At 42.2% G+C, this 14,495-nt stretch overlaps 1 protein-coding gene across 6 annotated transcripts in view; it reads right to left on the minus strand.

Annotated features, from left to right (window-relative positions):
* Positions 1-14,495, minus strand: part of LOC122561635 (anoctamin-1-like) — a 206,812-nt gene that overhangs the window by 153,151 nt on the left and 39,166 nt on the right. For 5 of the 6 annotated variants that reach the window (XM_087999625.1, XM_087999624.1, XM_043713573.2 and 2 more), the window contains 4 exons: positions 13,783-13,838; positions 11,502-11,543; positions 5,192-5,256; positions 4,311-4,445 (listed from right to left, as the gene is read on the minus strand). In XM_087999625.1, coding sequence (XP_087855751.1) covers positions 4,311-4,445; positions 5,192-5,256; positions 11,502-11,543; positions 13,783-13,838 — 298 coding nt within the window. The remainder of the gene's footprint in view (positions 1-4,310; positions 4,446-5,191; positions 5,257-11,501; positions 11,544-13,782; positions 13,839-14,495) is intronic. The other variant, XM_087999622.1, reaches the window with a different exon arrangement.

A 14,495-nucleotide genomic window follows, 5' to 3' on the forward strand; every position in this document is an offset into this window, starting at 1 on the left:
GTCTTGGACAAAGGGGGTCAGGACCGTGTCGAGGTATGCGGAGATGAGTTCGGTGGGGCAGGAGCAGGCGGAGACAATGGGTCGGCCTGGGCAGTCAGGTTTGTGGATTTTGGGCAGGAGGTAGGAACAGGCGGTGCGGGGTTGTGGGACTATGAGGTTGGAGGCGGTGGATGGGAGATCCCCCGAGGTGATGAGGTTATGGATGGTCTGGGAGATGATGGTTTGGTGGTGGGAGGTGGGGTCATGGTCAAAGGGGCAGTAGGAGGAGGTATCTGCGAGCTGGCGTTTTCATGGTCAAGGGGTACCCCAGACCATCCCCAGACCATCTCCCAGACCATCCATAACCTCATCACCTCGGGGGATCTCCCATCCACCGCCTCCAACCTCATAGTCCCACAACCCCGCACCGCCCGCTTCTACCTCCTGCCCAAAATCCACAAACCTGACTGCCCAGGCCGACCCATTGTCTCCGCCTGCTCCTGCCCCACCGAACTCATCTCCGCATACCTCGACACGGTCCTGACCCCCTTTGTCCAAGAACTCCCCACCTATGTTCGGGACACCACCCATGCCCTCCACCTCCTCCATGATTTTCGCTTCCCCGGTCCCCAACGCCTTATCTTCACCATGGACATCCAGTCCCTGTACACCTCCATCCCCCATTACGAAGGACTCAAAGCCCTCTGCTTCTTCCTTTCCCGCAGTACCAACCAGTACCCTTCTACTGACACCCTCCTTCGACTGACTGAACTGGTCCTCACCCTGAACAACTTCTCTTTCCAATCCTCCCACTTCCTCCAAACCAAAGGAGTAGCCATGGGCCCCAGCTATGCCTGCCTCTTCGTAGGATATGTGGAACAGTCCATCTTCCGCAACTACACTGGCCCCACCCCCCACCTTTTCCTCCGCTACATCGATGACTGTATCGGCGCCGCCTCGTGCTCCCATGAGGAGGTTGAACAGTTCATCCACTTCACCAACACCTTCCACCCCGACCTCAAATTTACCTGGATAGTCTCAGATTCCTCCCTCCCCTTCCTCGACCTTTCTATTTCTATCTCAGGCGACCGAATCAACACAGACATCTACTACAAACCAACCGATTCCCACAGCTACCTGGACTACACCTCCTCCCACCCTGCCCCCTGTATAAACGCCATCCCATTCTCCCAATTCCTTCGTCTCTGCCGCATCTGCTCCCAGGAGGACCAGTTCCAAAAACGTACAACTCAGATGGCCTCCTTCTTCAAGGACCGCAATTTCCCCCCCGACGTGGTCGACGATACCCTCCACCGCATCTCTTCCACTTCCCGCTCCTCCGCCCTTGAGCCCCGCCCCTCCAACCGCCACCAGGACAGAACCCCACTGGTCCTCACCTACCACCCCACCAATCTCCATGTACAGCGTATCATCCGCCGTCATTTCCGCCACCTCCAAACGGACCCCACCACCAAGGATATATTTCCCTCCCCTCCCCTATCAGCATTCCGTAAAGACCACTCCCTCCTTGACTCCCTCGTCAGATCCACACCCCCCACCAACCCAACCTCCACTCCCGGCACCTTCCCCTGCAACCGCAGCAGGTGCAAGACTTGCGCCCACACCTCCCCCCTCACCTCCCTCCAAGGCCCCAAAGGAAACTTCCATATCTGCCAAAAATTCACCTGCACCTCCACACACATCATCTATTGCATCCTCTGCACCCGATGCGGCCTCCTCTATATTGGGGAGACAGGCCGCCTACTTGCGGAGCATTTCAGAGAACACCTCTGGGACACCCGGACCAACCAACCCAACCACCCTGTGGCTCAACACTTCAACTCCCCCTCCCACTCCACCAAGGATATGCATGTCTTTGGACTCCTCCATCGCTAGACCACAACAACACGACGATTGGAGGAAGAGCGCCTCATCTTCCGCCTAGGAACCCTCCAACCACAAGGGATGAACTCGGATTTCACCAGTTTCCTCATTTCCCCTTCCCCCACCTTGTCTCAGTCAAGTCCATTGAACTCAGCACCGCCTTCCTAACCTGCAATCTTCTTCCTGACCTCTCCGCCCCCACCCCAGTCTGACCTATCACCCTCACCTTGACCTCTTTCCACCTATCGCATTTCTGACGCCCCTCCCCCAATTCCCTCCTCCCTATCTTTTATCTTAGCCTGCTGGACACACTTTCCTCATTCCTGAAGAAGGGCTTATGCCCGAAACATCGATTCTCCTGTTCCCTGGATGCTGTCTGACCTGCTGCGCTTTTCCAGCAACACATTTTCAGCTCTGATCTCCAGCGCCTATAGACCTCACTTTCTCCAACAATACTCCATAATCAGGTTCTTGCCATTAGCAAGTATCATCTTCAGTCTGAGGACTACCATCCACACAGTAAAAGGGCAATGGGGAAGAGAGGTGAGTGACCCATGAGGCTTCAACAGATTTTACATGATGAACTGTGCAAAATAATCAAGTCAGAGTCTAAGTTTTTGAGAGATAAGACTCTCAATTAAAACTTTAATTACAATGTTCAAGAATAACAAAAGACAATTCAATGCAATTGCGTAATTGTGAAATGTGTAATTATTTATTTTATATATATGAAGTTAGTAGGGAAAATTAAATGGCAGAAAGATGAAAGCATTTTTAACAACTTGTGAGAACTTGAGCCCATATTTCACAATAGCAAGGTAAAAAAAGCAGTCCCCTAAGTAAATAGCAGCTATTGTATCCATCGTAAACAGATTTTTTAAAAAATAGATAAATTACACAGGACAGAAGATTAGAAAGCAACAACGCCTACAAAATTTCTCTTCCTGCTGTCAACTTTGCTATGATAAATTTGAATGCCCATATCTATATACTAAAAGCTTCCTCCCTTAAAAGTGCACACTATAATTACAATCTTCTGCCAGTGGCAATACTGTAATATCTCAAACGGATGATTTATAGTTGCTGAGCCCGCAAATCCTGCATTGCAATGCCCTATCCAACTTTGCTTCATTGAATGGATGATCTTTGATTTGTTATGTCTTTGTTCTGGTATATACTTCTGTACTTAAGAATGTGATTTCTAATTTCATTATTTTCTTTGAACGGCAACACGGGTGCTGTGAACAACTAATATCAGCACATGGCAGAGATACTAAAGGTGTTAGCACACTTCCAGCTGGGTACGTGCATGTGTTTACTGTCTGTCACACTGTAGTCTCCATCCCCTGAGGAGGATGTGAACACAAAACGCTGAGCAGACCACTTTCCAGGCCATTAGGTACAACTAGCACGAGCTGTGACTTGTATTTGCTGATCACAAAGAATTTGGCAGTAACGTCTTTACCCAGAGAGTCATGTCAATGTGAAAACTAATACCAAACAGTCTTCATCCGAGAAAAAGCAAAGATGTATTTAAAAGAGGCTCACTAAGTCTATGAGGGAGAAGAGAGAAGCATAGTTATGTGTTTGCTGACGCCAGCGCATTTGTGCTATGCACTGCTTAAATTCATGCATGTGCATTAAACAGGTTTGGAAGGTGCAGCTCTGGACACAGCAGGGGATGAGGAAGGGTGTCCTGACCCAGGACTTACGAGAGAGAGTGATGAGGAGGACCAGAGGAAGAGGGGGACCTTCTGGTCCCATGTTCTCATTCCTCTCCACCCTCTGTCTTCACATTCCCACTATCTCCACACCTCCCCCCTGCATCTTTATTCACCTCCCATCCAGTCCTCACTCTCCTCTGTCCCATGTTTCACATTGCCATTAGCCAGTCTTTACTCTGTCCCATCCTCACTCTCCTCCCTGTACTTGCTCTCCACCTCTCCCTCGGTCTCCACCTGTCCTCACATTATCATCACCCCCTGTCTTCGCTGCCTGCCACCGAATCCTGTTTAAAACATTGCGCTTCTTCTCTGTGCAAGAGGTCAGATGTCAATCTTACATGACGATGTTTTGGGTCTGGAATCGTGTGAGTGCACGTTTCCAATAAGGGTGCCAGTTGCAGGTGTCTGCACACACTGCCTCTGTTGATAGAGTGGGACTAACTCTACTGGGAGGAGGCTTGTATGGAGCTTAAACACCAGTTAGCCCAAACAGTCTCTATCAGTGCCATAAATACTCAGTAAATTTTACCTCGGAATACTATCAGTAAATAGTATTGAATAATGAATATTATGATTCTGCACATTAGAGTATTATTTTGGAACTTTACGTCCACACAATAGATTCTAATTACATTGATTTAGTAAAATTAGCATTTCCTATTTTTCATCATTAAACAACTAGATTATGAACAATATCTTTTTGTAATTTTAAAAAGACTTTACCTTGGAATATCATTGTCTATTGTAACACAACCATAAAAAAACACGATGATCCCAACCAGTGATGCTGGCATCAGCAGTTGCGTGTACAGTCCCAACCACGCAAAGTACAATCCAATCTTCTCACCGAAATACTTCCTATGAAAGATGGGAATGTTAACAAAGCACTTGAAATTAAAAGTGAAATAGAAATAGACTGATTTGGGAGGCAAAATAAAACAATCTGGATTAATTCACTAACTAATGTTCCAAGTATGGACTGTGCACAATGAAGGATCCCTTTGACCAAAGTAAATCTATTTCTGCCTCATTGCCTGTTTAAATAGTCCTTTGACAGGAACACTGATCAGAGCATTCAATTGACAAAGATGATCTGATTTTACTTGACTAACCCAAGAGCAACAGCATTAATCAAACAAGTTTTCATGTTACCTATCATTTAATGCACAATTTTGCAATTCACAAAAAAAAACTGTGCATTACAAAACATGCAATAATTATAAACCACGTGTTTAAGTGAACAATATAAATGAAAACACAATGATGTATAATCCTACTGTTGACCTTCATATAATGGGAGTGCATACTCAGAAGTTCTGAATTACTGGACACACTATTTATGGGTTATTATTTCTAATTAACTGCAAGTATTGTTGGCCAAGAATCTGTAAAATCAAGTTCCATAAATAATTTCTGGATAAGTGCTGCCAAGAAACTGTGCAGTGGTCACAAGTAATTATAACATGTACACTAAAACATTTTCCATTGTTTTACCTTCCAAAAATCCATTACACTCTAATTGTGATATCATGAAAGTAACATCGTCATTACAATTAAGAAGCTTTTTGTCAAAACTTTCTAAAGGAGGAATGCTTAAAAAATACCTTATTAGATCAATTGGCTGGTATTTATAAAACACTCCATATCGTGCCCATTCTTGATACAGCATCTGTAAAATAGATCAAATACGTTAATATTTTATGAGCATAAATTTAAAGTATCTTCACAAACAGATGGCTATGGTAGTTTCAAAAGCTTCACGGTTCGATTTGCAAAATGTGAATAACTTCTGGTTGTTAATTAGTTTGAATTTTGTTCCGAAAATGGATGCATCCATTCTTGTGTCTTTTTGAAAGGTGATGATATTTTTATTTGGTGGTGGGATATGGATGTCGCTGACTGGCCAACATTTATTGCCTGTAGTTAGTTGCCTTTGAGAGGGTGGTGATGAGCTGTCTACTTGAACTGCTGCAATCCATGTGCTGTAGGTTGACTCACCATCCCCTTAGTGAGTGAATTCCAAGAGTTTGACCCAGTTTTGGTCATGACATCAAGTACTTTGGTATCCTGTGCTAAGATACTGTAGTTAAATAGTGAGAAGCATTGTTTATGATATAGAGCTATTTTCGATAAGAATGTAAAGTGAGCCTGTATCCATTGGATTATAGGAGATTGCTGATCTTGATTAAGTATATAAGATTCTGAGAGAACTTAACAGCTGGAAGCTGAAAGGATGCTCTCCTTACTGGAAAGTCTGGAACAGCTAAGATCTCCCATTTAAGATGGAAATGAGGAAGCTTTTTTTTCTCTCAGAGAATCTTGAGTATTTGGATCTCTCTTTCCAGAGAGCAGGAGCGGCAGGATAATTCAATATTTTTAAAGTGGTATGAGTGATCTTCCTCAATGACAAGAGAAACAAAGATTTTTCAGGACAGGTTGTATTGTGGAGTTGAGGCTCCAATTCGATCAGCCATGATCTTATTCAAAGACAGAGTATCCAAGGTCCAAACAGGCTTCTCCTGTCCTTAATAAACTATACTGATAAATTATAAGCCTGCTAAGTTAAACTGTTGCAAAAACAAAATACTGCAGATCTTGGAAATCTGAAATACAATTTAAAAATGTTGGAATTGCTGAATATTTCCAGCGTTCTGTTCTGAGTGTACATAACTAGTGTCCAAAAAAAGTTCCAACTGTTAACAAACTATCTTGTACAACAAGCTTTTGATAAATGGGTTACAATCTGCATGGTGAACAGTGATGATAATGCTTGCCCAGTAGTAGCTCAGCTATTATTGAAACCAATTGGAAAAATATTACACAGATTGAGAGTATGTGAGCATTTTGTAAATATGCTGCCGTTTAAAGTTAAGCCCGTTTCTGATTCATTCTCACTACTTGTCTCTTTCTGTAAATTTAACCTGGATTGTCTTTCTTCTTTTTGCATAGTATTACATAGTCTCTACAACCCTGCAGCCTCCAACCATTTTCCTCATTTAAGTCTATCACAAAACTTATAAATGTCTTCTCCCTCATATTTCTCCAACTACCCCATAAATGCATCTGGACTTTGTGCTTCAACTATTCCCTGTGGTAGCGAGTTCCACATTCCTGATCACTTTTTAGGTAAATTGGTTTCTTCTGAATTCCCTACTGAATATGCCTCTCATATTCTTTCTATGTTTCCTTCTGTATGTATGGTTGTTTATGTTTGCTGTCATCTACTTAAGGCTCACTTTCCTCATTCCAGGTACCTCGTTTTACATAAGAACATAAGCACTTGGAGCAGGAGTAGGCCATCTGGCCCTTGGAGCCTGCTCCACCATTCAATAAGATCATGGCTGATCTTTTCATGGACTCAGATCCACTTACCTACCCTCTCAGCATAACCCTTTATTGTTCAAAAGACTATCTATCTTAGCTATAAAAACATTTACAGAAGTAGTGTTAACTACTTCACTGGGCAGGAATTCCATAGATTTACAACCCTCTGGGTGAAGAAGTTCCTTCTCAATTCAGTCCTAACTCTGCTCTCCCTAATTTTGATGTATTCCCTCTTGTCCTAGTTTCACCTGCCAGTGGAAATATTCTCTCTATTTCTATCTTGTCTACTCCCTTCATAACTTTATATGTTTCTATAAGATCCCCGCCCCCCCCCCCCCCCACAATCTTCTAAATTCCAATGAATATAATCGCAGTTTACTCAGTCTCTCTTCATAAGCCAACCCCATCAACTCCGGAATCAACCGAGTGAACCTCCTCTGCACCCCCTCCAGTGCCAGTACTTCCTTTCTCAAGTACGGAGACCAAAACTGTACACAGTACTCCAGGTGTGGCCTCACTACCCTATACAGCTGCAGCATAGCCTCTCTGCTTTTAAAGTCAATGTCTTTAGCAATGAAGGACAAAATTCCATTTGCCTTCCTAATTACTTTTTGTACCTGTGAGACCAACCTTCTCTGATTCATGCACAAGGACACCCAAGTCCCTCTGCATAGCAACATGCTGCAAATTTTTATCATTCAAGTAATAATCCTTTTTACTGTTACTCCTACCAAAATGGATGATTTCACATTTATTCCATCTGCCAGACCTATGCCCACTCACTTGAACTATTTATGTTCCTCTGCAAAGTTTCACAGTCCTCTGCACACTTTGCTCTGCCCCTCATCTTAGTGTCATCTGCAAATTTTGACACACTACACGTGATCCCCAATTCCAAATCATCTATGTAAATTGTGAATAATTGCAGTCCCAACACTGATCCCTGAGGCACACCACTAGTTACTGATTGTCAGCCAAAATAGTACTTATTTATCTTTGCTTCCTGTTAGTCAGCCAATCCTCTATCCATGCTAATACTTTATACGTAACACCATGCATCTTTATCTTATGCAGCAGCCTCTTGTGCAGCATCTTGTCAAAGGCCTTTTGGAAATGTACTGCGTCCCCATTGTCCACCGTGCTCATAATGTCTTCATAGAATTCCAAGAAGTAGTTAAGCATGATTTGCCCTTCATGAACCCATGCTGCATCTGCACAACGGGACAATTTATATCTGGATACCTTGCTTTTTCTTCCATGATAACAGACTCAAGCATCTTCCCCACGACAGAAGTTAAGCTAACCAGTCTATAATTCCCCATCTTTTTTCTACTGCCCTTTTTTAACAGTGGCGTCACATTTGCTGTTTTCCAATCTGCTGGAACTGTCCCAGAAACCAGGGAATTTTGGAAAATTATCGCAAATGAACTTACTATTTCTCCCACCATCTCTTTTAGAACCCTGGAATGCATTCCATCAGGGCCAGGAGACTTGTCTATTCTTAGTTCCATTATCTTGTCCAATGCTACCTCTTCCATAAGATGGGCGGCACAGTGGTTAGCACTGCTGCCTCACAGCGCCAGAGACCCGGGTTCAATTCCCGCCTCTGATGACTCTCTGTGTGGAGTTTGCACATTCTCCCAGTGTCTGCGTGGGTTTCCTCCCACAATCCAAAAATGTGCAGGTTAGGTGAATTGGCCAAAGTGTTAGGTGAAGAGGTAAATGTAGGGGAATGGGTCTGGGTGGGTTGCGCTTCTTCGGGTCGGTGTGGACTTGTTGGGCCGAAGGGCCTGTTTCCACACTGTAAGTAATCTAATCTAATAATAAAGATTGTTTTCAGGTCCTCACCTATCTTCATCTCTTTGTCAATTACTGGCATGTTATTAGTGCTGTCCACTGTAAAGACCAACACAAAATACCTAAGCAATGCCTCAGCCATTTCATCATATTCCATGACTAAATGCCCCTTCTTCTCCTCTAAAGGACCAACCTTTAGCCACTCTGTCCCATTTTATATATTTATAGAATCTTTTGCTATCTGTCTTTATATTCTGTGCTAGTTTTTTTTTCTCTTTTACTTTACAGCTCTTTTAGCTGTTAGATGTCTTATTTTCAGATACCATTGTCGTCTGCATGTGGCTTTCTGGTTTGGGAAGTTAGCTATCACCAATCCTCTCTCTATGCTCAGTCCAGGGCCTGTCCAATTATCAACAGTAGAGGATAGACCACTGATGAGTCTAAGTAGAAAGCACTTGGCTTCAGTAATAAGTTTGTTTATTGTATGACAATACAGGTTCAACTTACATTAATGAGATAGGCATAATTATGAAGGGCTCTTGGGAGCTGTACTGCATACATTTGTTTCCTTCACGTACTCATGAAAAGCTTAACTATCTCTCCCCAAGGTCTGTGTGAAATCTCCAGACTCGGTGAAACTTAATGCAACACAAACAATAATTTCTTCAGAACAGTTAGCTTTATAACATTAGATAGTGTGACAAAGCAAAGATCCACAATGAAAACTGTATTTGGTGTGAATTTGCAGATAGATCATAGAATCACAGAGCTATACAACATGGAAGCAGACCCTTTGGTCCAACGCGCCCTTGCTGACCAAATATCCTAAATAAATCTAGTCCCATTTGCCAACATTTGGCCTCTATCCCGCTAAACCCTTCCTATTCATATACCCATCAAGGTTCCTTTTAAAATATTTTATTTTTATCAATCTCCACCACTTCCTCTGGCAGCTCATTCCATACATGAGCCACCCTTTGCATGAAAAGGTTTGCCCCTTAGATCCCTTTTAAATCTTTCCTCTTTTACCTTAGACCCAAGTCCTTTAGTTCTGCACTCCACTACCCTGAGGAAAGAAACCTTTGCTACTCACCCTATCTATGTCCCTCATGATTTTATTAACTTCTATAAGATCATCCCTCAGCTTCTGACGCTCCAGGGAAAATAGCCCCAGCCTCTCCCTATAGCTCAAACCTTCTGTTACGACATGGGGTAAACCCCTTTGTTAATTTAAACCTGACACACAGAGAAACTCGGCAAAAGCCCTTCTTTTGCCCGAAACATCAATTTTCTTGCTCCTCGGATGCTGCCTGACCTGTTGTGCTTTTCCAGTACCACAGTCTCAACACAGAGAAGCTAACCTTACACTGTAATCTGATAGATGTTGAGAAGCAAAGAACTATCTAAGTGGTCACTATTTAAAGTAAAATTAACAATTTTATTCTTCAAGTTCAAAAGAGAACATTAAACAACTATTTACAACTCCTTTCTCTTAAACCTAGCTTTCACCTCCCACTCTACAATAAAAAATCCCGATTAAGAGTTACAAATAAAAATCACATTTCAAAACCATTCAGCTTTGTCGATTCTCCTTTGTAGATTTTCCTCAAGGTCAGCTTTGGTCTTCTGCTGCATAATTTTCTTAGATACAGGTACCTTTCAGAGAGCTATTTGGCTAGCAGTCTATACTCATTGGTTTTCTTGGCAGTTCTCCCCTTAACTGTTCAAAATATCCTCTTTTATACCCCAAACATTGGATCATTTCATTGGTTTGATGTCATCAAAACATTAAATTCAAATTCGATTGGATTTTGGACTCTGGGGCATAATTTAAACTAATTGACGAATTTGAATTTGTTTTTTTTTCCATGGCAGCTCAACTCCAGCTATTTGTTTCAACCAAGTGTTACATTTTTAAATTGTTCAGCACACTGTCTGCTTTCAGTCAGTTCTTGCTAGCTTCCTCTCTCTCTTAAAGGTACACTACACACCTATACCTTCATAAACCCTTCATAAATCCTTCTTGATCCTTTCTGAACCCTTTCAAGTTTCACAACATTCTTCCTATAGCAGGAAGACTAGAATTGAATGCAGTATTCCAAAAGTGGCCTAACCAATGTCCTATACAGCCATACCATGACCTCCCAACTCCTACTCAATGTATTGACCAATAAAAGCAAGCAAATGAAATACCTTCTTCAATATCATATCTACCTGCAATTCTACTTTCAATGAGTGAGCATTGAACTCATAAGAAAAACGGCATACAATTTACATGACAGCTCTTAAATTAAAAACATTACATATTCAGTGTTCAGGGAAGAAATAATGCAGAAATGATTGTAATTTAAATTTCTTGAACTGCTTTCCATTCCAAAATTCTTCACCTGAAATAAAAGCAGAAATTATTGGAGAAACTCAGCAGGTCTGACGGTATATTATGGAAAGAGAAAGAGAGTTAATATCTTGAGTCCAATATGATACTTGTTATGTAATTATCATTCACCATAACAAGTGAATCTGGTCAATTTTCCACATGGAAAGAAAGTTTACTTAAACTATTTTTCAGAGCTCCAGAAAACAAGAAATGCCAAACATTAGTACAAGTCGGGCATCTCTGATTTCTCTTTTTGGTTGGTGTCTTTCTCCAATGTTTGTCATATTAGCTCAGAACCATAAAGTGAAGAGCTGCCTAAAATCACTAAACGTTTGTTGATACGTTTGCACTTGCACCTTTGAAAAGGAATGTGAGAGATGTTATGAGAGCTAAAACAGATTTAATGACAACCCTACCTTGCGTTCATTCTCTTCTGGATCAGTGTCTTCATAATCACCCTTCAAAAATCAAATTTTATATGAAATTAAATGGAATGTCCAGTAAGCAGAATATTCAGCCCAACTGCTCCATACAAGCTACACCCACTATTCTTGATCTAAATCCATCAATGTGAAGGAAGGCATGCCATTGTGGAAATTCCATTGTACTAATAATAAAATGGGGACATGGGTTCAAATCCCACCAAGACAAATAGCGAAGTTTGAATTCAGCAAAATAGATTGGGAATAACAAGGTAGCCTACTGGTGACCACGTAAACACTGTCAATTGTTATAAAAACCCATCTGGTTCACTAATGCCCTCTAGGGAAGGAATTCTGCTAGCCTACATGAGACTCCTGACCTTAAAGGAATGTGGTTGATGCTGAAATGGCTGATGGGCAATAAACACAATTCTAGCCAGAAATGCCAAAATCTCAAGCAATTCTTTTCCCAACATAACCCTCTATTCATTTCCACCTCATGTGTTTTTCTCACTTTCCTCTAAATCAATCACTGGCATTCACCTCAACTTTCCCTCATAATAGCACATTTCAGATTCTGTCGTGAGATAAACATTCAAACACTGGCTGAATTTAAAGGAACCAATTGGGATGGAAAAACATGGCACAGCGCCACTTAGTCACAGAGAGGCCCAACTTCTGGGTCCGAGCAGAAGAGAGACCTCCCCTGATTTCGTCAGAGAGAAGAAGTGGCTGATACATGTTTTCTGGCCAATGTAGGTGGGATGTTAATTAGGTTCATTAATGATCAAATTACTTCCTATTATCTCTGGGTCCACTCCATTTTAGTAGTGGCTAAGAGATTAAGCAGGGGTCACATGACTTTGTCTCACATATATGGATTGTGGGAGAAAACTCATGCAGACACATGGGCAACATGCAAACTCCATGACAGTCACCCGAGGCTGGAATCAAACCCAGGTCCCTGTTGCTGTGAGGCACTATGCTGCCTGCATTCTGTGCCCAATCAAGGGTCATATCATCAAGAAGGAGGGGGGTGCTGAACCCTTCACATCCTAACCCTGCCCCATCTCCCATGTTCCCCATCCTGTGATCTCCACCTTGCCCTCGCTCACCCTTGGTCTGAGATCCCATGATGATCCTAGATCTTTAGTGGGTGCACTGCCACTAGCAGCCACCTCTCCCACTGAGTAGCTGCTGACTCCTGATTGGTCAGAGCTTTTAAGTGGGTGGTACCTCTTAATCAGGAACTTCAACTGGTAAAAGTTCAACTGTGACCATTTTTCCATCAAGAATTTTCTACGCACCTTATGGGGGTTCCCCAACTTGTCTTCCAATCAGTGGGCAAGACTCTCCTTTGCCCTGACAGAGCTTACGCCATTAAATATGTTACATAACATGAGTTAATTTGACTAATAGCTATTCTAGCTCTGGCAAACAATTTTTGCTTGTTAATTTTTCCATCCCATATCAAAGCAATTTGATTTGCTTAGTTTTTCAGCTCTCCAAAAACCATACAATACTTCATCACCAGGTTTCTCTGTATGACCTTAATATGGACTCACTGAGGGTTATTCTGACTTTAGCTGAAAGTATGATGTGGGGAGTATCAGATCAGCTGCCCAAATTTTTACTTCCATTCTCTTCAAATGCTTGACTTCAATTCCTGATTGGAATAAAAATGAAGAATGGCTATTACTCCATATCACCAGTTTTGCTTTCTCCCCAAATGTCAGAACTATTTGCCTCTCCTTAACTCACATCCTGTCTTGTTTTCACTTACCACTTGTCCAGAAAGATGTTGTATCACTCATTTGAGAAACCGACACCAACTACATATCGTTTTCTACATAGCCATCTTTAGAAATTAGCATGGCAGGAGTGTGTCATAGTTCACTGGAGGAGACCAGAGGAGACCTAGACAGGGGACGAAATGTCTGCAACACAAATTCCCAGCTCGGCGAACAGAATCACAACAACAGAGACCAGAGTTGCTGTGGAAACAGAAATGTTGTAGCCTGGCGATACGGTACAGGCTCCAACTTACTCTTCATTACATGGTCAACCTGGAATCTCTACCATGGTGACAACCTGATAATGGTGTGTGGTGGAAGGATTTACAAGTTGACACTCAATCCTTTTAGCCACATTTTGAATGTATTTTCCTCATTCGTTAGGTCCTGTGGTGAGCCTCAAATTCAGAATGTCTTGCTCCAAGGCAAGAATGCTATCCTCTGCACTACAAGAAATCTTAGAAAATATAATGCATACTTACATCATGAAGAGGGAAAGCTGAATCATAAACTCCATTTGCTATTAACGTAGTTATACCTGAAAATAAATTTACAGTGAAAAATCAATAAATTTGCAACTATGTTCAAGCCTATATCAATTAAAAATTGAGCAATCTCTCATCTTCTAAACATAATTTCACAGGTCCCAGCTTACAACAATTGTGTTGAATCAAGACTTCATTGGCATCACTGCCTCCAACCGTAAATGAGTCAGGACTCACCAATAACTCAGCCTAAAACCATAGGTCAAAGTGAAAGACTGCGCTGCTTGCAGTGAATGTGGCTGAAGCTACTTTTAAAAGACGGAGAAAGGGAGGACTGCAGATGCTGGAGATCAGAGTCGAGAGTGTGGTTCTGGAAAAGCACAGCAGGTCAGGCAGCTATCCAAGGAGCAGGAGAATCAACTTTTTGGGCAAAAGCCCTCTATCAGGAGCCAGCCTCATTCCTGATGAAGGGTTTTTGCCTGAAATGTTAATTCTCCTGCTCCTCGGATCCTGCCTGACCTGCTGTGCTTTTCCAGCACCACACTCTCGACTACTTTTGAAAGATACCTACAGGACCTCATTGAAACTTTATAAAGTATTAAAAAAATTTTCAATGATGGGCAGAAATGAAAACTAGTATTCTTCCCATCAATGGCATCTGGAAATGGGACCAGGGAGCTGATCAATATATACAGGCCCAAAAATACAGA

Source organism: Chiloscyllium plagiosum, unplaced genomic scaffold (genome assembly GCF_037043375.1).
Source record: "Chiloscyllium plagiosum isolate Xiang-an unplaced genomic scaffold, Cpla_swu_hap1 HiC_scaffold_23, whole genome shotgun sequence".
In the NCBI taxonomy this organism is placed as follows: domain Eukaryota; kingdom Metazoa; phylum Chordata; class Chondrichthyes; order Orectolobiformes; family Hemiscylliidae; genus Chiloscyllium; species Chiloscyllium plagiosum.